The sequence below is a fragment of the Dromaius novaehollandiae genome, chromosome 1 (genome assembly GCF_036370855.1).
Source record: "Dromaius novaehollandiae isolate bDroNov1 chromosome 1, bDroNov1.hap1, whole genome shotgun sequence".
NCBI classification, from domain to species: domain Eukaryota; kingdom Metazoa; phylum Chordata; class Aves; order Casuariiformes; family Dromaiidae; genus Dromaius; species Dromaius novaehollandiae.
The window spans coordinates 808,918-833,533 of record NC_088098.1 but is presented as its reverse complement, the minus strand read 5'-3'; the positions used below and the strand labels follow the sequence as shown (position 1 = coordinate 833,533).

Sequence of the window (24,616 nt, the reverse complement as noted above, 5' to 3'; positions counted from 1 at the left end):
CCTCTCCCACACTCCTTGGCCCCGTCTCGCCCCCGTCCTCCCTCTCGGACGCTCCTCCGGGCTCCCTCAGCAGCGCGGGAGCTGCAGGCGCAGCCAAGGCGAACCCGGGCGCGCTGCGGCTGACGAGCGGGACAAGAGTTTCCCGGGCGTCGTTCTGGCGGGCGAAGGCGGCGCGAGGGCCGGCCCGTGCGGGCTCTCCCTGGCAGCGCCGGGATCGCCGAGCGGGGAGGGGCTGGAGCTGGAAGCCCCCGGGCCGGGGCGGCTGCCTCGCCCCGGGGCGCAGGGGAGGGGGCGGGAGGCGATGGGGGTCCCCGCCGCGGGGCTGGGAGAGCCCAGGGGTTGGGCGGCGGTCGGGGGCTGCTCCCGCTGGGGCCGGCGGTCCTGCCCGGGCCCTGCCCTGCGTGGGTGAGGGCGGCTGCATCCCGGGGGGCCACGACGGCCTGCCGCAGACAGCAACCCCGGCCCCCCCCCGTCCCCCCCTCGGCCCTGCTGGGGCTGGGTGCCAGCGGCCAGGAGCTGATTCCCCTGCAAGGTGGGTCTGCGGTGCACGGACCCACGGTGTGTGCCTGGACCCACGGTGCACGGACCCACGGTGTGTGCACAGACCCATGGTGCACAGACCCACAGGACACGGACCCACGGGTGTGTGCACGGACCCACGGTGCACGGACCCACAGGAAACGGACCCACGGGTGCGTGCACGGACCCACGGTGCACGGACCGACAGGACACGGACCCACGGGTGTGTGCACGGACCCACGGTGCACGGACCCACAGGACACGGACCCACGGTGCATGCACGGACCCACGGTGCACGGACCCACAGGACACGGACCCACGGGTGTGTGCATGGACCCACAGGACACGGACCCACGGGTGTGTGCATGGACCCACGGTGCACGGACCCACAGGACACGGACCCACGGTGCGTGCACGGACCCACGGTGCACGGACCCACAGGACACGGACCCACGGTGCACGGACCCACGGTGTATGCACAGACCCACAGGACACGGACTCATGGTGCATGCATGCACGGTGCACGGACCCACAGTGTGTGCACGGACCCACAGTGCACGGACCCACGGGTGTGTGCATGGACCCACAGGACACGGACCCACGGTGCGTGCATGGACCCACGGTGCACGGACCCACGGTGCACGGACCCACGGTGCATGCATACACGGTGCTTGGGCCCATTGTGCACAGACCCACGGTGTGTGGCCCCACGGCGCCCCGATCCATAGCTCACAGCCCTACAGTGTGTGCCCCCTTGGTGAGCACCCCTGCGACGCCCGCACCCGCAGCGCGTACCCCCACGGTGCACCCACCCGCAGCGAACGCACCCGCCGTGCGCAGCCCCCCACGCACGCCCCTGCAGTGCCTGCCCCTGCGGTGAGCACAGGCGAGGAATTGTGGGGCTCTTCTGTGTCCCTTTTCCCGTGCCAGCTGCTGCCAGGGTTGATGCGGGGTCCCTGCGCCCGTGGTCCCAGCCCTGGTGTCCCCTGTGCTGATCCCCTGCACGGTTCAGCAGGAACCAAACCCCTCGGGCCCTTTCCGGTCGCTGGCCCTGACGCCCGTCGCGACACCCCACAGCTGCCGGCGAGCCGGGTGCTGCGTTTCCGCAGGGAGCATCCAGGCTTTGCAGCCGGGGGGGGGGGGGGGGCAGAGCCCTGGGCACAGCGGTCCGGGGGCAGAACCGTCCCGGCTCTGCTACGGAGGTGCAGCGGGTCACCGGGCCGATGGGGCCAGGGATGTCTCCAGCATCCCCTTTCCCAGCTCCCTGGGAAACAGCTGCAGCTCCGCCTCGTTTCATCCCAGTTTCCCCAGCCAGGTCCAACCCAGGCGGAGGGTGCAGCGAGCTACCGGGGTCTGCGCCCCCCCCCTCCCCCAGCTCGCTCCCCTCCCCAGGCTGCTGGGGCTGGTCCAAGGGGTTTTACAGCTGCATCTCTCCCCTGCCCACTGAGTAAAACCCCACCTCTCTGCATCAACCACTGATCAAATCCCTCCGGTTTTCCCTTTCCTCTTCCAAGCTCTCCAAAACGAACATCCCCATGCTGCATGCAAAATAGGGTGAAATTGCCCTGTGGTTTTTTTTTTCCAAACTACCATAAATTCTCTTCCGCACTGGGAGTTTTCCACCTCGTTTAGCCAAGACAAACTCCTCTCCCCGGCCATGGGGACACCTTGCCACTCACCCTCCGCACCGCCCATGACGGACCAAACGCAGCCCCCGGCACAACGCAGCCTCGCAGCACCCCTGCCCGGGGAGACGCCGCCCCCCCGCTTCACCCGCTGCTGCCGCCGGGAGACCACAGGGAGCCCAGGGCAGCGTCCCGGGGTCCCTTCGTGCCCTGCTTGAGGACAGGCAGAGGGGGCCGCGGCCCGGAGGAAGAGGCGGGTGCCACGGCGTGCTTTGGGGGCTTTATTGCCGGTTCACGGGGCCGTGGGGGGGGCGGCGCGACGGCAGCGGGCGGGAGGCAGGGGCGAGCGGGGCGCAGGGCCCGGGGGAGCGGGGTGCACGGGGGCTCGGGGTGCCATGCGGGCGGGGGCAGCTCGGCGGCAGCCCCGCGCCCTAGGCCGCGTATTTGCAGATGAAGGCGTTCCTCTCGCCGCACGAGTCGTCCTCCCAGGACAAGAAACCTGCCAAGAGAAAGGGGGGGCGAGCGCTGCCGCGGGACCCTTCCCTCCGCCCTCTCGGCGAGCGCGTCCCCCCGCCTGGCCCGGGGACCGGGCGCCCCGGTCGCGCTCCGGGAGGCCGTGCCGGTTCCGTCCTTGCCGGTTTTCAGGACCCGGCTGGATAAAGCCCTCGGCAACCCGCTCCCACGCCAGAGCTGAGCCCGCCGGAGCGGGAGGCAGGAGGAGACCCCCCGCCGCTCCCGCACGTGGCCGCAGGCCACAGGAGCATCCCTGCCCCGGGGGGACGGTCCTGCAGCAAACTGCCCCCCCGACCTGCCCCCTCCGCCCCGGGGACGCGGCGGGGCGGGGAGCGTCCCCCGAGGGCTGCCGGGGTCCCCTCCCGGCGCGCGGGGCTCCGCGCCCCCCGCTCACCCGAGGAGTCCTCCAGCGCCGCACAGTAGTTCCCCTTCGTGAACTCGTCGTCGTCCCAGGCAGAGTAGCGCATCTTGGACCCGTCGGACCACGCCCAGAGTTTGACCTGGAGGCCGCGGAGACGGGCAAGAAAGGAGACACGTTGCGCAGAACACGAGGGGAAGGAGAGAAGGGCCCAGGGCTGGGCGGGGGGGGGGGGGGGGGGGCAGCGGGGAACCGGCAGCCTGCGGCAGCGCAGGGGACACGCGCCGATACCGGCAACAGGGGAGACACGAACAGACGCAGAGGTGCAGCGGGTGGGCACGGACACGGGGCAGATGTTGCCCAGATGCAGAGGTGCAGCGGGTGGGCACGGGCACGGGGCAGATGTTGCCCAGATGCAGAGGGTGCAGCGGGTGGGCACGGACACGGGGCAGATGTTGCCCAGATGCAGAGGGGGCAGCGGGGGATGCAGGGACGCAGAGCAGATGTTGCACAGATGCAGAGGTGCAGCAGGTGGGCCTGGACACGGGGCAGATGTTGCACAGATGCAGAGGGGGCAGCGGGTGGGCACGGACACGGGGCAGATGTTGCCCAGATGCAGAGGGGGCAGCGGGTGGGCATGGACACAGACAGGGCAGATGTTGCCCAGATGCAGAGGGGGCAGCGGGGGATGCAGGGCTGCAGAGCAGATGTTGCCCAGATGCAGAGGTGCAGCAGGTGGGCACGGACGCAGGGCAGATGTTGCCCAGATGCAGAGGGTGCAGCAGGTGGGCACGGACACGGGGCAGATGTTGCCCAGATGCAGAGGGTGCAGCAGGTGGGCATGGACACGGGGCAGATGTTGCCCAGATGCAGAGGGGGCAGCGGGTGGGCACGGACACGGGGCAGATGTTGCCCAGATGCAGAGGGGGCAGCGGGGGATGCAGGGACGCAGAGCAGATGTTGCCCAGATGCAGAGGGGGCAGCGGGGGATGCAGGGCCGCAGAGCAGATGTTGCCCAGATGCAGAGGGTGCAGCAGGTAGCCACAGACACAGGGCAGATGTTGCACAGATGCAGAGGGTGCAGCGGGTGGACACAGACACGGTGCAGATGTTGCACAGATGCAGAGGGGGCAGCGGGTGGACACAGACACGGTGCAGATGTTGCACAGATGCAGAGGGGGCAGCAGGTGGGCACGGACACAGACAGGGCAGATGTTGCCCAGATGCAGAGGTGCAGCGGGTGGGCACGGACATGGGGCAGATGTTGCCCAGATGCAGAGGGGGCAGCGGGTGGGCACGGACATGGGGCAGATGTTGCCCAGATGCAGAGGGGGCAGCGGGGGATGCAGGGACGCAGAGCAGATGTTGCCCAGATGCAGAGGGTGCAGCAGGTGGACACAGACACAGGGCAGATGTTGCCCAGATGCAGAGGGTGCAGCAGGTGGGCACGGACATGGGGCAGATGTTGCCCAGATGCAGAGGGTGCAGCAGGGGATGCACAGACGCAGAGCAGATGTTGCCCAAATGCAGAGGGGGCAGTGAGTGGACACAGACACGGGGCAGATGTTGCCCAGATGCAGAGGGTGCAGCAAGTGGGCACGGACATGGGGCAGATGTTGCCCAGATGCAGAGGGTGCAGCAGGTGGGCACGGACACGGGGCAGATGTTGCCCAGATGCAGAGGGTGCAGCAGGTGGGCACGGACGCAGACAGGGCAGATGTTGCCCAGATGCAGAGGGTGCAGCGGGTGGGCACGGACACGGGGCAGATGTTGCCCAGATGCAGAGGTGCAGCGGGTGGGCACGGACACGGGGCAGATGTTGCCCAGATGCAGAGGTGCAGCGGGTGGGCACGGACACACACAGGGCAGATGTTGCCCAGATGCAGAGGGTGCAGCAGGTGGGCACGGACACGGGGCAGATGTTGCCCAGACGCAGAGGGGGCAGCGGGGGATGCAGGGCCGCAGTCCGAGCAGGAGCCGCGCGCGGGGCTCCCGGACGGCGGCAGGAGATGCCGGGGTGCCGCCGGGGCTGCCGCGGCGGGGACGGGGCCCCGGGCGCTCACCAGCTGGCGGAGGCCGATCCAGACGTTCTCCTCCTCCTCGCCGCGCTGGCACTGGGAGACGAACCTGGCGATGGCTCTGTGCTCCTCGGCGGAGTGGATGGAGGCGAGGTGGCAGCCGTCTCGGAGGGCCCTGCACCACGCCTGCGGCGGGACAAGGGGCAGCCGCGTCCCTGCCTCGGTCACCCGGCCCGGCGGCACCGAGGGCGGCTGCGGGACGGGGACGGGGACGGGGACGGGGCGCGGGGCGGGGGTCTTACCTGGGCCTTCCTCCAGGGCAGCTCGTGGCGGAAATAGCCGTAGCAGTTCCCTCGGAAGTCCAGCCAGCCCTTGGGGCACGGGCTCGCTCGCACCCCTGCTCGGGGAGAGGCAGCGGGGCCGGGCAGCGGCAGCCCCGGGCGGCGCGGTCTCAGCGGCCGGGAGAGCAGCAGCGGCGGCGATCCCGGCTCGCGGCCCGGCGCCGGCTCCGCGGGCGGCCGCTGCCAGCCGCGGGGGCCCCGAGAGCCCCCGGCGCCGGCCCAGGGCTGCGGGCCGCCCGGCGCGGGAGGGGGCGAGGGGCCGTCGGGCGGGGGGCAGAGCGGGGGCGGCGCGGCGCCGGCGTCCCCCCCCGCGGCGGGCAGCGGCTCACCTTGCAGCGCGGGGCGCAAGGCGCGGCAGCCGAGGAGGCAGAAGCCGAGGCCGAGGCCGAGGCCGAGCAGGGCGGGCAGCCTCATCCTGCCCCTCCGCCGCGGAGCGCGCAGACGCCGAGCGCCGAGCCGCCCGGCCCCCCGCGCCCGCCGCCTTTATAGCCGCCGCGGGGGCCGGGCCGGGGCGCGGAGCGGAGCGCGGCGGCGGCGGCATCAAAGCGGGGCCGGCCCTGCCCGCGGCGCCGGGGCCCCCGCCGCCCCCCCGGGCCCCCGCCGCCCCCGCGCGGCTGCCCCGGGCGAAGCTCCGCCGGGCGGGAGCGCGGGCAGCGGCCGCGGCTCGGGGCGGGGGGGGGGCTGCGGGGGGGGGGCGGCTCGGGGCCGGGGTCCGTCGCGGAAGAACGGGCCCCGGGGCAGCGCCGTCGCCGCGGCTGTGATGCCGTCGCGCCTCGGCAGCCCCAGTTTCCGACGCTTTTAGCGAAAAAAAAAGGAAGGGAAGTACTGGCCGACCAAGCCCAGGGACAGCGGGAATCAAGGAGAAAGAGCAAACGTGCCGCTCACCGCTGCGGAGAGGTGCGCGACGGCTCGGGCAGCGCTGGGTGCGGGAGCTCGGCGCGGGCGGTGGGAGCGAGGGCCGGGGGGGCCGCGGCTGCGGTGCAGCCCCAGGCACCGCGCAGAGCCGTCGCCCCGAGCCCGCGGGTTCCCACCCGGCCGCCCCGCCGGAGCCCCGGGCAAGGGGGGCCTGCGCTGAGCCTGGCACCCGGGCTGGGCACCGACCCGGGCACAGACCTAGGGAGGGACCTGGGGACAGACCTGGGACAGACCTGGGACAGACCTGGGCACAGACCTGGGGACATGACCTGGGACAGACCTGGGCATGGACCTGGGCACAGACCCAGGACAGACCTAGGGACAGACCTGGGACAGACCTAGGGACAGGCCGGGGCATAAACCTGGGACAGACCTGGGCACAGACCTGGGGACATGACCTGGGACAGACCTAGGGACAGACCCAGGACAGACCTGGGCCAGACCTGGGCACAGACCCAGGACAGACCTAGGGACAGACCTGGGCATAGACCTGGGACAGACCTAAGGACAGACCTGGGACAGACCTAAGGACAGACCTGGGCATAGACCTGGGACAGACCTAGGGACAGACCTGGGACAGACCGAGGACAGACTTGGGCACAGACCCAGGACAGACTTGGGGACAGACCTGGGCACAGCCTGGGGGTGCTGGGGAGGAGCCACCCCCACCGCACTGGTGCCCACATGTTGTGCACATGGTTTCCCCTCCGAAGCTGGGGCTGCCGCTGAGGAGCAGGGGGTTAACGCCCCGCAGCACCCGGGGACCTGCCAGCACTTGGAGCAGGGGGTTAACGCCTGCAGCACCCCGGGGACCTGCCAGCGCTCTGTGCCTCATTGTTCAGGGAATCAGATAAGGGAGCGAGCTGGTGGGGCTAAGGACCATGAGGCTCCAGACATGGATCAGCAGCTCCCCGTCCCTCGCCCGGGAGCTGGGAGGCTCCACCCGGCGCGGCCCAGCCTGGCAGAGAAACACAGACGGGGCTCCGCTCCCAGCCAGAAGATCCTCCGGGCCCTGGGGCTGAGCCAGCCTTCGGGGGGGCCTTGCTGAGCCCTGCGTCCCGCACGGCACCAGGGCCCCAGGGAGCCCCCGGGGCGCAGGACGCATCCCGAGCACAGAGCCCACGGCGCAGGATGCATCCCAAGCACAGAGCCCACGGCGCAGGATGCATCCCGAGCACAGAGCCCCCGGGGCGACCGCGGGACGAGGGCACGAGGTGACGGCCACTGTCTGTGCCTGCTCTGGGGGGATTCGCTGCACTCCGTGGTGCCACCCCCAGTCACCTGCCCGCAAACCTGCCCCTTCGTGGGGCGAACGGTGCCCGTGCGGGAAGCGGAGGAAGGGGAGCAGAGCGGAGCGCTGGGAGGGGGCAGGCAGCTCCTGCCCGGGGGTGCAGCGGCTCAGCCTCCCCGGAGCCGGGGCTGCCCCTCACTGCCCGGCTGCTCAGCGGGACGAGGCGGCACCTGGGCTGGGATCCCTTAACGCAGGGGCTTGCAGGGAAGCTGGCAAATTAACCGTATTTGCAAAAGATTGCTCCGTCGCCAAGAGATTGTGTGGCGCCTGGGCTTAGACCTGCCTCGCACCAGTGCCAATGTCTGCCCTGTGTGTGCACACGTGAGCGACGGTGCCCGCGCGAGGCCGCGAGCGCCCGGGCTGCAGCCCGCTGGCTGCTGCTGCACGTCTGTGCAAACCTGCCAGGAAACCCGCAGGGGCACGGAAAGTCCGGGAGATGCTGGCGCGTCCCCATGTCCCACCAAGACCCCCAGCCTTGCGCAGGACGAGCCTGCGGCTTGCAACCACGCTCGGTGCTGCAGGTCGCGGCACCGCGAGCCCCGAAATGCAGCGGGGCGCACGCTCCACCGGACGGGCTGCCCCCCGCCAGCAGCACGTGGGGTGCCAGCCGTGCTGGATGCGGCCCACGGGCGCCGTGCGGCCCCGCTCCGAGCGCCGTGCCCCGGTGCACAGCTCCCGTCACAGCTACGCAGCTGCGCGCCCGCTCGGCGGACGCGGCTCGGCGCTCCCGGCCCCTTTCATCCCGCCGCCGCAGCCGGCGAGGAGCCCCGCCGCGCCTGTCGCAGCCCTCCGGCCCCGGCCCCGCGGCTGCAGTGGGGCAGGGCCCCCCAAGACCCCCAGGCTGGTGTGGCACGAGCAACCTTTATGGAGCATTTGCAGGTACAGACGGCCCTGGCCCCTGCCCCCGCGCCGCAGCTCGCTCCCCGCGGGGTCCCTGCGGCATCGGCCGGTGCCCGGTGGCCGGTGGCCGGTGGCTGGTCCCTGCTGCGCGGTGCCCGCGGTGCCCGGCCTCACTTCCGCGCTGCCCGGGGCGGCACGTCGAAGAGCTCGGCGATGTCCAGCATGGCCTGGCGGATGTGCCCGGCAAAGCGCTTGGAGTCCTGCGGGGCGGCAGCGCATGGAGCCCCGGCACGGACCCACGGCAGCCCCACGGCAGCCCTGGCACTGCCCCTGCCCCACGGCAGCCCCTGGTACAGCCCCTGTCCCATGGCAACCTCAGCACAGACCCTGCCCCACGGCAGCCCCTGGTACAGCCCCTGCCCCATGGCAGCCCTGGCACTGCCCCTGCCCCACGGCAGCCCCTGGCACAGCCCCTGCCCCATGCCACCCCCTGGCACAGCCCCTGCCCCATGCCACCCCCTGGCACAGCCCCTGCCCCATGGCAGCCCCTGGCACAGCCCCCTGCCCCATGGCAGCCCCAGCATGATCCCTGCCCCATGCCACCCCCTGGCACAGCCCCTGCCCCACGGGAGCCCCGCACGCCCCCGTCCCCCCCTCACTGTCTCGGCGCTGGAGTGCTTGCTGGACACGTGGAAGGTGATGAGGTTCTCGCCAGCGATGATGTAGGAGACGCCGTAGCCGTCGTCGGCGACCTGCCGGCCGCGGGGCTCAGCGGGGAGGGGGTGCCGGCCGCGGCGGGGGGACACAGGGCGTGGGGCGCGGGGGGTGGTGCGGGGTGGGGGTGAGGGCGGCGGGATGTGGGGCAGGCCCTGACCCAGAGCCCTGGGGGCTGTGTGCTGCATGCCCTGCATGGCCCCCCCCGTGCACACCTGCATGCCCCCCCCTTGCACACGCACATGCCTCCCCCTGTGCACACCCACGTGCCCCCCCCGTGCACACCCGCATGCCTCCCCCTGTGCACACCCACGTGCCTCCACCCGTGCACACCCACGTGCCTCCACCTGTGCACACCCGCATACCTCCCCCCGTGCACACCCGCATGCCTCCCCCCCGTGCACACCCGCATGCCTCCCCCTGTGCACACCCACGTGCCTCCACCCGTGCACACCCACGTGCCTCCCCCCCGTGCACACCCGCATACCTCCCCCCTGTGCACACCCGCATGCCCCCCCCATGCACACCCACGTGCCTCCACCCTGTGCACACCCACGTGCCCCCCCATGCACACCCACGTGCCCCCCCGTGCACACCCACGTGCCTCCACCCCGTGCACACCCACGTGCCTCCACCCTGTGCACACCCGCATACCTCCCCCTGTGCACACCCACATGCCTCCCCCGTGCACACCCGCATGCCTCCACCCTGTGCACACCCGCATGCCCCCCCTGCATGCCCACCCCCCCGTGCACACCTACCGCTCCCACGCCTGCACGCTTGTCCCGTTAGCACGCACACCTCCCTGCCCCTTGCACACCCGCCCCCTGCACACCAGCGCACGCCTGCCCCGGCACCCCGGACGCCCGCCCCACGCCCCGGCCCCCCCAGCCCCAGGGGCTCCGCCGGACTCCCCCGCGGGCCCCCGCAGCACCCGGGGCGGGGGTGCTCACCGGCCCGAAGCCGCCGCCGGTGGAGACGTGGTCCGGGTGCTTGTCCAGGTCGAACATCTTGAGCTGCTGCTGGGGGGTCTGGCTGGTGGAGAGGCGCCAGGGCTCGGCCAGCACCTGCGGGGCCCGGCCGTGAGCACCCCGCCGCGCCCCGCCGCCCACGGGTGCACGCGCGGCCCCGGCCCCCGCACGCGGCTCGGCTGCCGCACGGTTCGTTGCCACGGGCGCAGGGCGCAGCCGCCGCATCCGCGCGTGCCGGCGTCCCGGCTGGTGCATGTCGCCGCGCGCGTGCGTGCGTGCCCCTGCCCACGCGTGCACCGTCCGTGGTGCCGGCGTCCCGGGTGGGCCGGAGGGGCCAGGCCCCGCTCACCTGCGCCAGGAAGGGCGACCGCACGCCCAGGTAGCGGGACACCACGTAGAGGCAGAAGAGGTGCCGGTCGATGCCGGCGCCGGTCATGGCCATGCGGCACATGTGCTGGTGCTTGTCGGCCGCCAGCGTGAAGAGCCGCTTGCGCTCGGCGCGCTGCGGAGAGCCGTGCTCAGGGGCCGGCGGGGGGGCTGGGGTCGGCCCGGCCCAAACCGACCCCCCCCGGGATGCCCTGGGTGTGGGGACCGCCTCGGTCCTGCCTGGGGAAGGCACCCGCTCCAGCGGGGGGGACTCGCCGAGGGATGGGGACCTCCCCAAGGGACAGGGACCTCCTCCAGAGATGGGGACAACCCCAAGGGACGGGGACCTCCTCCAGAGATGGGGACAACCCCAAGGGATGGGGACAACCCCAAGGGATGGGGACCTCCTCGAGGGATGGGGACCTCCTCCAGTGAGGGAGACTTCCCAAGGGACAGGGACCTCCCCAATGGATAGGGACCTCCTCCAGAGATGGGGACAACCCCAAGGGACAGGGACCTCCTCAAGGGATGGGGACCTCCTCAAGGGATGGGGACAACCCCAAGGGATGGGGACCTCCTCAAGGGATGGGGACAACCCCAAGGGACGGGGACCTCCCCAAGCGATAGGGACCTCCTCCAGAGATGGGGACAACCCCAAGGGACAGGGACCTCCCCGAGGGATGGGGACCACCCTGAGCAATGGAGACTTCCTCCCGGGACAAGGATCTTCCCAAGGAACAAGGACTTCCCCAAGGGATGGGGACCTCTTCCAGAGATGGAGACATGCCCAAGGGACAGGGATATGCCCCAGGGACAGGGACCTCCTCTAGAGACAGGGACAACCCCAAGGGACAGAGACCTCCCCAAGGGATGGGGCACTCCTCCAGAGACAGGGATGTCCCCAAGGGATGGGGACCACCCTGAGCAATGGAGACCTCCTCCCGGGACAAGGATCTTCCCAAGGAACAAGGACTTCCCCAAGGGATGGGGACCTCTCCCAGAGACGGAGATCCCCCAGAGGGACAGGGACCTCCCCGAGGGATGCGGCACTCCTCCAGAGACTCGGGGACAGGGATTTCTTCCAGAGACGGAGATCCCCCAGAGGGACAGGGACCTCCCCGACGGATGTGGCACTCCTCCAGAGACTCGGGGACAGGGACCTCTCCCAGAGATGGAGCTGCCCAAGGTGACAGGGGCATCCCCAAGGGATGGGGACCGGTTCCAGACACAGGGATGTCTCCAAGGAATGCCCCAAGGGACGGGGACGCGGGGGCCGGGGAGGAGGGGGGTTGGAGACCCGTCCGCAGCGCGTCGGGGCCGGGAGGGACCCCCGCGGCGCCCCGCTCACGCTCTGCCTGGCGTCCGCCATGCTCCGCACGAAGGCCGTCGACTCGGCGGTGCAGGACCTCACCGTCTCCGTGCGGCCCTGGCGGAAGAGCCGCGTCATGGAGGCCTCGTAGGTGAGGCAGAAGCAGCCCTTGTCCTGGGGGGGGGAGGCCGGGGTGAGGCGGCGCGCGGGGGACGCGTCCCCACGTCCCCGGGGCCGGCGCGGCGGGGGGTCTCACGCGGAAGTGGGCCAGCTGCAGCGACAGCTGGATGAAGGCGTCGGGGCTGGTCCGGCACTGCTTGATGAGGCCCTTCCCGAACTGGGAGAACTGGAAGCAGCAGAAGTCCACGTCGTCCGCCAGCGCCTTGGCCACGCGGTAGGACCTCTCGATGGCCTCCTGGCACTGCGGGGACAGGCACGGCGTGGCCGCGAGCCGACCCGGGGGACCCGGGGGACGCGGGGGACCCGCCACGCGCCTGGCACCGCCGGTCGCTGCGGCCGGGCATCGCGGGGGAGCGCGTGGCGGGAGCCAGCCCCGCGTGCCGACCCCCAGCTGTGCCAAGGGGCCACCCCACAGCAAGGCAGGCTGGGGGGCACGGAGCCTGCGCCGATGCCGTGGGGCTGGGGGGCTGCGTGGGGCACGGAGCCTGCACTGATGCTGTGGGGTTGGGGGGCTGCATGGGGCACGGAGCCTGCACCAATGCCGTGGGGCTGGGGGGCTGCGTGGGGCGTGGAGCCTGCACTGATGCTGTGGGGTTGGGGGGCTGCATGGGGCACGGAGCCTGCACCAATGCCGTGGGGCTGGGGGGCTGCGTGGGGCGTGGAGCCTGCACCGATGCCGTGGGGCTGGATTGGGCATGGAGCCTGCACTGATGCCGTGGGGCTGGGGGACTGCGTGGGGCATGGAGCCTGCGCCGATGCCGTGGGGCTGGGGGGCCGCATGGGGCGTGGAGCCTGCGCCGATGCCGTGGGGCTGGGGGGCTGTGTGGGGCATGGAGCCTGCACCGATGCCGTGGGGCTGGGGGGGCCGCATGGGGGGGCATGGAGCCTGCACTGATGCCGTGGGGCTGGGGGGCTGCATGGGGCACAGAGCCCGCGCTGATGCCATGGGGCTGGATTGGGCATGGAGCCTGCACCAATGCTGTGGGGCTGGGGGGCTGCGTGGGGCACGGAGCCTGCACCAATGCCATGGGGTTGGGGGGGCTGCATGGGGCACGGAGCCTGCACTCATGCCGTGGGGCTGGGGGGCTGCATGGGGCACGGAGCCCGCGCCGATGCCGTGGGGCTGGGGGGGCTGGATAGGGCATGGAGATTGTGCTGATGCCGTGGGGCAGGATTGGGCATGGAGCCTGCACCGATGCTGTGGGGCTGGGGGGCTGCATGGGGCATGGAGCCTGCACTGAAGCCGTGGGGCTGGGGGGCTGCGTGGGGCGTGGAGCCTGCGCCGATGCCATGGGGCTGGGGGGCTGCGTGGGGCACGGAGCCCGCGCCAATGCTGTGGGGCTGGATTGGGCATGGAGCCTGCACCGATGCCGTGGGGCTGGGGGGCTGCGTGGAGCATGGAGCCTGCACCAATGCCATGGGGCTGGATTGGGCATGGAGCCTGCACCGATGCCGTGGGGCTGGGGGGCTGCGTGGGGCATAGAGCCCGCGCCAATGCCGTGGGGCTGGGGGGCTGCGTGGGGCGTGGAGCCTGCACCGATGCCGTGGGGCTGGGGGGCTGCGTGGGGCGCGGAGACCCCAGGGTGCACGGACGTGGGGCCAGGGCTGGGGGCAGGGCTGGGGGGCTGGCAGGCTCAGCCGGGGCGCAGCGGCGCCGTGGGGCCGGACCCACCTCCGGGGCAATGTCCCACTGGAGGCGCTGGGGGGGCGCGAGCTGCGTGTTGGGCTCGCCGCGGCAGTGGCCCCCCTCGTCGTAACCCAGCTGGAACTGGTCTGTGCCCAGCATGAACTGGGAGGAGAGACGGGGCCGGAGCACGGGGGCGGCAGCCCCACGGCGCCCACGGCACCCTCTAGGGCAGCCCCCCCCCCCACGCCCCCCCCCGGGGCAGCCCTGTCGCCCCCCCAGGGGGACCCCACTCACCCCCACTCAGCTCCCCTAAAACAGCCCCATGCACCCCCCCAGCGTGGCCCAACCCCCCCCCCCCCGGCAGCCCCATCTGCCCCCCAGGGCCATGACACCCCCCTCCCCAGCAGGGCAGCCCCATCCAGACCCTCCCGGGGGGGGGGGCACCTCCAGAGCAGCCCCCTTGGACCCTCCTTGACCCCCGCCCGCGACTGCACATCTGGGGGGGCAGCCTGGGAATGCACATCTGGAGGAGCCCAGCCTGAGTGCACATCTGGGGGCACTGCACACAGGTGCAGCCCCACACAGCTGGTGCACATCTGTGCCAGCTTGGGGGTGCCCTGTCCAGAGGTGCACATCTGGGGGCAACATGCAAAGGAGCAACCACACACAGCTGGTGCACATCTGGGCCAGCTTGGGGTTGCCCAGCCTGGAGGCACAGCACAAAGGTGCACTCCACACATCTGGTGCACATCTGGGCCAGCTTGGGGGTGCCGTGTCCAGACATGCACATCTGGGGGCACCACGCAAAGGTGCACCCCACAGGGCTGGAGCACATCTGGGCCAGCTAGGGGTGTCCAGCCCAGGGGTGCACATCTGGGGGAACTGCGGATAGGTGCCGCCCCACACAGCTGGTGCACATCTGGGCCAGCCTGGGGTGCCCTGCCCAGGGGTGCACATCTGGGGGCACAGCGCAAAGGTGCACCCCACACATCTGGTGCACATCTGGGTCAGCTTGGTGGTGCCCAGCCCAGGGGTGCACATCTGGGGGCACCGTGCAAAGGTGCAGCCCCACACAGCTGTTGCACATCTGGGTCAGCTTGGGGGTGCCAATCTAGGGGTGCACATCTGGGGGGGCAACGTGCAAAGGTGCAACCCCACACATCTGGTGCACATCTGGGCCAGCTTTGGGGTGCCCAGCCCAGGGAGGCCAGCCTGTGGTGCACATCTGGGGGCACTGCGCAAAGGTGCAACCCCGCATCGCTGGAGCACATCTGGGCCAGCCCGGGGGTGCCCGGCCCGGGGGTGCACATCTGGGGGCACTGCGCAAAGGTGCAACCCCGCATCGCTGGAGCACATCTGGGCCAGCCCGGGGGTGCCCGGCCCGGGGGTGCACATCTGGGGGCACTGCGCAAAGGTGCAACCCCGCATCGCTGGAGCACATCTGGGCCAGACCGGGGGTGCCCGGCCCGGGGGTGCACATCTGGGCGCACTGCGCAAAGGTGCAACCCCGCATAGCTGGAGCACATCTGGGCCAGCCCGGGGGTGCCCGGCCCGGGGGTGCACATCTGGGCGCACTGCGCAAAGGTGCAACCCCGCATCGCTGGAGCACATCTGGGCCAGACCGGGGGTGCCCGGCCCGGGGGTGCACATCTGGGGGCACTGCGCAAAGGTGCAACCCCGCATCGCTGGAGCACATCTGGGCCGGCCCGGGGGTGCCCGGCCCGGGGGTGCCCGGCGCCCACCCGTTACCTCCCAGAGGTGCCCGACGATGGGCGCGTCGGCCCACGAGTGCTCGGCGTTGGCGCCCAGCTTGCCGTTCTTGTAGACCACCAGGGTGAAGGACTTGTCGAACCAGCTGCGGGGAGGCGCGGGGTGAGCGGTGCCGGCGGCGGGGCCGCGGCGTGCCACGGTCCCCGGCGCTGCTCACCGGTCGTAGCACTTCCCGTGCAGCAGCGACTTGGCGTAGGCGTCCATGCAGTCGGCCCGGTCCGGCGTGTAGCCCTGCGCCTCCTCGTCCAGCGTCAGGAAGAAGGCCGCCCGCTCGATGGCGTCCAGGGAGACCTTGTTCCTGCCGTAGCTGAAGAACCTGGCCCGGGCCTCGGCCCAGGGCGCCCTGCCCGGCACCGGCGAGGGGTGAGGGCCGGCGGCGCCCGGACCCACGCCGCGGCCCCCGTGCCACCACGCAGGTGTCCGCGCTCCCCGCGGGGGCACGCGGGGTCCCATGAGGGCACCTCCTTGCCCCTCTGCGTCCCCCCCCCCCCCCCCCGGGGCACCTTTCGCCGGCGGTGAGGGCGGCCAGGCGCTCCTCGCCGGGCTGCGGGGGCGAGGGGTCGTCGAGGATGCGCTGGAACTGCATCTCCAGGTCGCGGGGCCGCAGCAGCGAGCCGCCGTGGAAGAGCCAGAGCTTGTAGAAGCGGCCCCGGTGGTACACGGCCAGGTGCTTGCTGTTCAGCAAGTGCAGCAGCGTGTCTGCGGGGACGCGGCCCGTCACGGCCCCACGGCGGGGCGGCGGCGGTGGGGCGGACCCCCCCCGACCCCCCCCGACCCCCCCTCCAACGCGGGGTCCCCTTTGGGGCCGCCCGCCGCCGCCTACCCGTGTCCTTGCCGGGGATGCGGGTGGTGTTGAACATCCTCTCCATCTGGTAGGAGCACATGGGCACCAGGCCCAGGGCCATCACCTGCGCGCGGCACGGCTGAGCACCGCCCGGCTGGGCAGCGGGGACGGGACACGCGCCTGCCCCCCGTCCCAGCCCCCTGCCGCCCCCAGCCCCACCGCCAGCCCCCCGCCTTGGCCCCCAGCCCCACTCCCACCTCCAGCCCTGGCCCCCAGCCCTGATCCTCGGCCCCACTCCCAGCCCCAGCCCTGGCCCCCAGCCCCACCCTGACCCTCATCCCTGACCCCCAGCCCCACTCCAACCCCCAGCTCTGACCCCAGCCCCACTCCCACCCCTAGTCCTAACTCCCATTCCTGGCCCCCAGCCCCACTCCCATCCCCAGCCCTGACCCTCAGCCCCACTCCCCACCCCTAGTCCTGACCCCCAGCCCCATTTCCATCCCCAGCCCCATTCCCTTCCTCATCCCTGACCCCCAGCCCCAACCTGACCCTCATCCCTGACCCCAGCCCCACTCCCATCCCCAGCCCTGACCCCCAGTCCTGACCCCCACCCCCAGCCCTGACCCTCAGCCCCACTCCTGACCCCCAGCCCTGACCCTCAGCCCCACTCCCACCCCTAGTCCTGACACCTGTTCCTGGCCCCCAGCCCCACTTCCACCCCCAGCCCCATTCCCACCCTCATCCCTGACCCCCAGCTCCACCCTGACCCTCATCCCTGACCCTCATCCCTGACCCCAGCCCCACTCCCATCCCCAGCCCTGACCCCCAGCTCCACCGCAGCCCTCACCCCGACCCCCAGCCTCACTCCAACCCCAACCCCAGCCCCACTTCCACCACCAGCCCTGGCCCCCAGCCCCACTTCCAGCCCCAGCCCCATTCCCACCCTCATCCCTGACCCCAGCCTTACTCCCACCCCCAGCCCTGACCCCCAGCTCCACTCCTGACCCCCAGCCCTGACCCTCAGCCCAACTCCCACCCCTAGTCCTGACCCCCATTCCTGACCCCCAGCCCCAATTCCACCCCCAGACCCATTCCCACCCTCATCCCTGACCCCAGCCCCACTTCCACCCCCAGCCCCATTCCCACTCTCATCCCTGACCCCCAGCTCCACCCCGACCCTCACTCCTGACCCCCAGCCCCACTCCAACCCCCAGCTCTGACCCCAGCCCCACTCCCACCCCTAGTCCTAACTCCCATTCCTGGCCCCCAGCCCCACTTCCATCCCCAGCCCCATTCCCACCCTCATCCCTGACCCCAGCCCCACTCCCATCCCCAGCCCTGACCCCCAGTCCTGACCCCCACCCCCAGCCCTGACCCCCAGCCCCACTTCCACCTTCGGCCTTGACCCCCAGCCCCACTCCCACCCCTAGTCCTGACACCTGTTCCTGGCCCCCAGCCCCACTTCTATCCCCAGCCCCATTCCCAGCCTCATCCCTGACCCCCAGCTCCACCCTGACCCCCAGCCTTGACCCCAGCCCCACTCCCATCCCCAGCCCTGACCCCAGCCCCACTCCTGACCCCCAGCCCTGACCCTCAGCCCGACTCCCACCCCTAGTCCTGACACCTGTTCCTGGCCCCCAGCCCCACTTCCACCCCCAGCCCCATTCCCACCCTCATCCCTGACCCCCAGCTCCACCATGACCCTCATCCCTGACCCTCATCCCTGACCCCAGCCCCACTCCCATCCCCAGCCCTGACCCCCAGCTCCACCGCAGCCCTCACCCCGACCCCCAGCCTCACTCCAACCCCAACCCCAGCCCCACTTCCACCCCCAGCCCCATTCCCACCCTCATCCCTGACCCCAGCTCCACCCCAACCCTCACTCCTGACCCCCAGCCCCACTCCTGACCCCCAGCCCTGACCCTCAGCCTGACTCCCACCCTAGTCCTGACCCCCATTCCTGGCCCCCAGCCCTACTTCCACCCCCAGCCCCATTGCCATCCCTGACCCCCAGCCCCACCCTGACCCTCATCCCTGACCCCAGCTCCACTCCCACCCCCAGCCCTGACCCTCACCCCAACCCTCATCCCTGACCCCCAGCCCCACTCCAACCCCCAGCCCTGACCCCCAGCCCCACCCCAACCCTCATCCCTGACCCCCATCCCATTCCCACCCCCAGCCCTGCTCCAGCCCAGGGACCCCACGCCGGCCCCACAGCGCCTTGCCCCCAGCCCTACCCCTCCTCTCCCCACAGCCGGCCCCCCAGGACCCCCGCTCTCCCCACCCCTCCCGGCCCTTCCTCATGCCCCACTGCTGCCCCAGAGCCCCCTGGAGCCCCCAGAGCCCCCCAGACCCCCCAGAGCCCCCCAGATCCCAGTGCCCGCTGCAGCCCCGGCCCCCCGGCCCCCGGCGCGGGGTGCTGACGGGGGGCAGCTCGCCGCGGTCCAGCTTGCGGCGGTACAGCAGCATGGAGTGCACGGCGTTGCCGGCCCGGGCCGCCTGCACGCGGCTCGGCGTCACGTACAGGAAATCCTGGGGGCGCGGAGGGGCCGGTGAGCGCCCGGGGGGGGGTCTGGCCCCCGGGACCTCCCCACGCCCCACGGCTCCTGTCCTACCATGGCGTAGTAGTTGCTGTTGACCATGAGCGGGCCGCGGCCCCGCAGGTAGATGTACTCCTCCCACCAGTCGCTGACCTGCCGGAGACGGCGCTGGGCGCACGGCGGGCACCGCACGGGGACGGGGCACGGGGGACGGGGACAGGGACGGGGGACAGGGGACAGGGGACAGGGATGGGGACAGGGGGTAGCAGAAAGGGATAGGACAGGAGATGGGGGACAGTGATGGGATGGGATGGGAGATGGGGACGGGGCAGGGGACAGGGGATGGGCAGGGGGACAGGGGACAGGGATGGGACAGGGTACAGGGATGGGCTGGGGACAGGGAGTAGCAGAAAGGGATGGGACAGCAGACGGGGGACAGCGATGGGATGGGAGACGGGGACGGGACAGGGGATGGGTGGGGGGGAGCCCCCTCCTCTCCCCAGGCCAGGCTGAGGTAGCCCCTGGGCTGCCCGGGCGCCCCTGCCCCACGGGGCTCGCCTGGGTCCCCAGGGCCGTGAGGAAGGACGGTGCCCATACGTCCCCCGCCCAGGACGCGGGCAGGACCGGGGCTGGGCGCTCACGTAGTTGGTGGTCCACCAGGACTTGAGGACCAGGTACTTCTGCAGCTGGGGCGCCGTCTTCTCCTTGAACTCCTCGGCCAGGGCCTCCATCCTACGGTACTTCTCCTCGTCCATCAGCGGGCGCACGGACTCCAGGTACTGCGGGACGGGCGCTGCGTGACCGCCGGCCCCGGTGGCCCCGCGGCAGGACGGCGGTGGCCCGAGCTCCCGCGGCGGCCCCTCACCCTGGTGACGGTGGCCTCCACGGGCGGGACGGGCAGCTTGGGCAGGGAGCTCTGGAAGCTGTAGAGCAGGGGCTTGCGGCCGGAGAGCACCTTCACCAGCGCCTGCGGGCCCGCCAGAGGCTGGGGGGGGGGGGGGCGGGCACGGCGGCCCCCCCGGTCCCCCCCGGCAGCGGGGTGCCCCCGCGGCTGCGGGGCGCTGCTCACCGCCCAGATCTTGGTGCCGCGGCTCATCTTGCCGTGGGGCTCGAACATCCAGCCGTGGTAGGAGAGCAGCAGCTTGAGCGAGTGCCGGCAGAGCAGCACCGCCGCCAGCCAGACGCCGGTGGAGAAGAGCGCGGCGCTCACCACGGTCCGGCTCTGCAAGCTCAGGAAGCGGCTGCCGGGGGACGGGATGGTGGGGACCCCCTCGGGGACGCCCCCAGGCTGGGACTGTGCCCGTGGGGCTGGGGGACGTGTGGGGCAGGACCCCTCGGGGATGTCCCCAGAGCAGGACAGTGTCTGTGGGGCAGGGGGACGTGGGGCAGGACCCCTCGGGGATGTCCCCAGGCTGGGGATGGGGCTGGGGGACATGTGGGGCAGGACTCCCTCAGGGACGTCCCCAGCATGGGACTGTGCCGTGGGGCTGGAGGACAGGTGGGGCAGGACCCCCTCTGGGATGTCCCTAGGCCGGGACAGTGCCCACGAGGTGGGGGGACGTGTGGGGCAGGACCCCCGGGGACATCCCCAGCCTGGGGATGGGGCGGGGGGATGTGTGGGGCAGGCCCCCCGGGGACATCCCCAGACCAGGACAGGACCCATGGGGTGGGGGGACGTGTGGGGCAGGACCCCTGGGGACATCCCCCAGACCGGGATGGACCCATGGGGCGGGGGGACGTGTGGGGCAGGACCTCCCGGGGACATCCCCAGACCTGGACAGGACCCATGGGGCAGGGGGACATGTGGGGCAGGACCCCTGGGGACATCCCCAGGCCAGGGATGGGGCAGGGGGACGTGTGGGGCAGGCCCCCCGGGGACATCCCCAGACCAGGACAGGACCCACGGGGCGGGGGGATGTGTGGGGCAGGACGCCCGGGGACACCCCCAAACTGGGACAGGACCCACGGGGCAGGGGGACGTGTGGGGCAGGAACCCCCGGGGACATCCCCAGACCTGGACAGGACCCATGGGGCAGGGGGACATGTGGGGCAGGACCCCCGGGGACATCCCCCAGACCGGGATGGACCCATGGGGCTGGGGGAACGTGTGGGGCAGGACCTCCCGGGGACATCCCCAGGCTGGGGATGGGGCAGGGGGACGTGTGGGGCAGGACCCCTGGGGACACCCCCAGACCTGGACAGGACCCATGGGGCGGGGGGATGTGTGGGGCAGGACCCCTGGGGACATCCCCAGACCTGGACAGGACCCATGGGGCAGGGGGACATGTGGGGCAGGACCTCCCGGGGACATCCCCAGCCTGGGGATGGGGCGGGGGGACGTGTGGGGCAGGCCCCCCGGGGACGCCCCGGCGCTCACCTGCCGGGCAGGTAGCAGCGGATGCGGGCGATCACCCCCATGGAGGGGTCGAGCTGGCAGTAGAAGGAGCCGGCGGTGGCCATGACCACCACCATCCAGCTGGAGGGGGACGCGGGGTAGACCCCGCTCAGGAAGCTGTTCTGTGGGCACAGCGCGGGGTCAGGGAGGCCGTGCCACCCGCGCCCCACGGCCCTGCCACCCCCGCCCCACGGCCGTGCCACCCCCGCCCCACGGCCGTGCCACCCGTGCCCCACGGCCGTGCCGCCCCGGCGCCCACCTTGGCGCAGACCAAGCGCTTCTTCCACGAGTAGACGCCCGCGAGGTAGAGCTGCTTGAGGGCCTCGCGGCTGAGGTGGAAGTCGAAGCCGTCGGGGGTGACGGTGAACTGGAAGGCCACGGCCTGGTGGGCCTCCGCCATCCTGGGGGTCCCTCGGCACCTGCGGGAGCCCGCGGGGACGCTGAGCGCGGGGACGGTGGCACCAGGAGCCCCGCTGCTCGCCAGGGATGCAGGGACGGTGCCGGTGACCAATGCCGGGCAGCCGAGGACATCTCGGGGACAGCAAAGCTTGCAAGGGGGCTCGGAGGCTCCCCGTGCCCAGGGGCACCGGGGTTTGCGGTGGAGGCAGGACCGGAGCCCCGGGAGCACCCGGGGTTTGCACGGTGCCGGCACCGGGCTGCGGGAACACGCGCGCCGCAGGCTGGCCGGGGCCGTCCTGCTCCTCTCAGCGCGGCCCTGACCCACATCCCGCCCTGCACCGGGAGCTGCCGGCCGGCGCTGGGACCAGGCTCCGGACGCCCCGGCCAGGGGATGCACGGGAACGGCCCGGGGGTCCTGGAGCTGCTGTACCCCAGCACCGGCCCCGCTGAGCACCGCGACGGCCCCGGCCGCCCCAGTCACGCCGTGCACCAACAGCCGCGCCGGGACAGCTGCGTCCGCCAGCGCCGGGCACGTGCCGCGTCCCCGCAGGCCGTCAGGCTCCGGGGCCCGTCCCATCACGCGGGCCTGGCCGGGCGCCCAGTGAGGGAAGGGTGAGATGCCGTCGGCCTCCCCGGGCTGCCGAGCACCGCGGCCGCAGACGCACACACACACGCAGCCCCCCGGCACGCCCGTCCCCGCGGCTCCGGGCGGACGGCCGCGCAGGCACGTCCCCGCTCACCGGGCTGCACCGGGAATGCCTCCAGCCGAGCCGGGCAGGGCCCAGCACCGCGGACCCTCTCCGGGCACAGCCGGGCCCCCTCGGGGGATCCCCGGGCAGCCCCGTCCCCAGGGATCCCCTCCTGGCGCGGGCGAAGCAGGTGCTGCTCCAAGGAGTCTGGGCTCCTGCTAGTGTCGGCATAGCTGAACCCTGCCCGGCTTCAGCTCCCGGGCTGCTCGGCACCTGGGAACGCCGCTCGGCACCTGGGAACGCCGCTCGGCACCTGGGAATGCTGCTGGGCACCTGGGAACACTGCTGGGCACCTGGGAACGCCGCTCGGCACCTGGGAATGCTGCTGGGCACCTGGGAACACTGCTGGGCACCTGGGAACGCCGCTCGGCACCTGGGAATGCTACTGGGCACCTGGGAACGCCGCTCGGCACCTGGGAACGCCGCTCGGCACCTGGGAATGCTACTGGGCACCTGGGAACACTGCTTGGCACCTGGGAACGCCGCTCGGCACCTGGGAACGCCGCTCGGCACCTGGGAATGCTGCTGGGCACCTGGGAATGCTACTGGGCACCTGGGAACACTGCTCGGCACCTGGGAACGCCGCTCGCCTTTCCGGCAGCAAGGGAGGGAGCGGGGAGGTGCCTGGAGATGCCCCCCCGGCGCGGAGTCTTCAAGGGCGCCCTTCCGTACAAGCCGCCGCGGGCTGAACCTGAACAGCAACAGCTCGACAAGAGCCAAGAGTCGCACCAGCTACCACCGCACTGCACTGCATTACACCGCACTGCAGTGCTCCAACCTGCACTGCACAGCACTGCACTGAACTGCATTACACCGCACTGCATGGCACTGCACCAACCTGCACTGCACTGCACTGCATTACGTCACCTCGCACTGCACGACACCAGACGCATGGCACAGCACTGCACTGGACGGTGTTACACTGCACCGTACCGCACAGCATCAACCACCGTTGCACTGCACTGCATTGCCCCGCATCGCACTGCACGGCACTGAGCTGCACTGCACCGCACTGCACGGCGCCGAAGCCCATCACAAAGCCTCAGGGCTGGGGCAGGGACCGCTGCTGGGCCCCGCTCACATCCTGGCCACGTCCCCCCTCCAGCCGCTCCGGAGCCGGGGGGAGCGGCCCGCGGGAGCAGACGCGCTTCACAAGGTCACGGCGGTGGTGCGGAGCTGGGACGGGCCTTGGCGGGACGCGGAGCACCATGGGGGGAGCCGTCCCCGAGGTCTCAGGTGCACCAGGGTCTCCCCAGGGGCGCAGCCCAGGAGGGGCTGCGCGGGCCGCCGTGGTGGCCGGGGCAGAGCCGTGGTGGCCGCAGCATCCCCAGAGCCTCCGGGCAGCGGAGCGGTGCCGGGACGGAGCGGAGCACGCCGGGCGCGTGCTGCTGCAGCCGAGGGGGCCCCCCCGGCCAGGACGTTTGGGGGGGGGGGGGGCAGAGAGGGCAGCTCGACCCCGCCGGAGCTGCCCGGGCCTGCGGGTCCCGGCGGTCCCTTGCGGGCACCAGGCCACAACCTTGGGGTCACCCACGGTCCTGCTGCGACCGTGGCGGGGGGCAGGTACCCGGGCACGGGGGGGGGGGGTCTGCCCGCCGCGGGGGGCCCACAGCAGCCGGGGGGCTCCGGGGGGCTCCGGCGAGGGCAGGGCGGTGCGGGCCGGGAGGGGGGGGCCCCCGCGGCAGAGCTCCGCTGCCCCGGCTCCGCTCCCCGAGCCCCCCCCCCCCCCGCCCGGTACCTGCTCGCGGGGCGCAGACGGCGCGGGCGGCGCCCCGGGACGGCGGCTCCGTGCGCCCCGCGCTGCTCCGCGGCCCCTCGGAGGACACCGGCCCCGCCGCCGCCGCACGGCCCGAAAGGGCAGGGGCGGCCCGGCCGCTCCTCCCCCGCGCCCGCCCCTCCGCCGGGCCGCCCGCACCGGCCGCCGGGGGCACCTGCACCATCCGGCCGGGGCTCCGCACCGCCCCGGGGGGACCCCGCACCGCCCCGGGGGCACCTGCACCACCCCGGGGGGACCCCGCACCGCCCCGGGGGCACCTGCACCACCCCGGGGGGACCCCGCACCGGCCGCCGGGGGCACCTGCACCACCCCGGGGGGACCCCGCACCGGCCGCCGGGGGCACCTGCACCATCCGGCCGGGGCTCCGCACCGCCCCGGGGGCACCTGCACCGCCCCGGGGGGACCCAGCACCGCCTGGGCAGGGACCGCATGGCCCAGGGAGAGACTGCGTCGGCGGGACAGGCACCCTGCACCGCTGGGACAGGGACCGCAGCAGCGGGCAGGGACCCCGCACGGCCCAGGCGCAGGCTCTGCACCCCCGGGCACGAGCTGCACCCCTGGGCAGGGACCCCGCAGTGCCCGGGAAGGGACCCTGCGCTGCCGGGCAGGACCGCGGCG

General features: G+C 72.4%; 2 protein-coding genes across 5 annotated transcripts; both read right to left on the bottom strand.

Annotated features, from left to right (window-relative positions):
• Positions 1-2,422: 2,422 nt before the first annotated feature.
• Positions 2,423-5,827, bottom strand: LOC135328071 (dromaiocalcin-1). Its single transcript, XM_064510247.1, has 5 exons — positions 5,704-5,827; positions 5,336-5,430; positions 5,079-5,219; positions 3,052-3,157; positions 2,423-2,643 (listed from the first exon to the last, which is right to left on the bottom strand). Exons 1-5 carry the CDS (start codon positions 5,786-5,788, stop codon positions 2,576-2,578), a joined length of 495 nt encoding a protein of 164 aa, XP_064366317.1. The 5' UTR covers positions 5,789-5,827; the 3' UTR covers positions 2,423-2,575.
• Positions 5,828-8,422: 2,595 nt separating this feature from the next.
• Positions 8,423-24,088, bottom strand: CPT1B (carnitine palmitoyltransferase 1B). 4 transcript variants are annotated; one of them, XM_064499355.1, is made up of 19 exons: positions 23,960-24,088; positions 21,336-21,495; positions 21,059-21,198; positions 19,751-19,922; positions 19,547-19,648; positions 19,323-19,460; positions 18,757-18,834; positions 18,566-18,673; positions 16,181-16,265; positions 15,861-16,056; positions 15,515-15,700; positions 15,337-15,442; positions 13,633-13,749; positions 12,037-12,201; positions 11,820-11,954; positions 10,455-10,607; positions 10,088-10,201; positions 9,080-9,172; positions 8,423-8,680 (listed from the first exon to the last, which is right to left on the bottom strand). In XM_064499355.1, the coding sequence occupies exons 2-19, from the start codon at positions 21,474-21,476 to the stop codon at positions 8,591-8,593; spliced, it is 2,319 nt and encodes a 772-aa protein (XP_064355425.1). In that variant the 5' UTR covers positions 21,477-21,495; positions 23,960-24,088; the 3' UTR covers positions 8,423-8,590. The 4 variants fall into 4 exon arrangements, with proteins under 4 accessions (XP_064355425.1, XP_064355619.1, XP_064355550.1 ...); XM_064499549.1 differs by having other exon boundaries at positions 11,820-11,897; XM_064499480.1 differs by having other exon boundaries at positions 16,181-16,226.
• Positions 24,089-24,616: the final 528 nt, after the last annotated feature.

Excerpts from the sequence above, each read along its gene's own strand:
- LOC135328071 (XM_064510247.1), bottom strand. The coding sequence starts at position 5,788 with ATGAGGCTGCCCGCCCTGCTCGGCCTCGGCCTCGGCCTCGGCTTCTGC. Across the intron at positions 3,158-5,078 it reads GGATCGGCCTCCGCCAGCTG|GTCAAACTCTGGGCGTGGTC; the intron begins GTGAGCGCCCGG and ends CGCGGCCTCCAG. Across the intron at positions 2,644-3,051 it reads GGCGCTGGAGGACTCCTCGG|GTTTCTTGTCCTGGGAGGAC; the intron begins GTGAGCGGGGGG and ends TTCTCTTGGCAG.
- CPT1B (XM_064499355.1), bottom strand. The coding sequence starts at position 21,476 with ATGGCGGAGGCCCACCAGGCCGTGGCCTTCCAGTTCACCGTCACCCCC. Across the intron at positions 15,701-15,860 it reads GCCCTCACCGCCGGCGAAAG|GGCGCCCTGGGCCGAGGCCC; the intron begins GTGCCCCGGGGG and ends GGTGCCGGGCAG. Across the intron at positions 11,955-12,036 it reads TGCAGCTGGCCCACTTCCGC|GACAAGGGCTGCTTCTGCCT; the intron begins GTGAGACCCCCC and ends TCCCCCCCCCAG.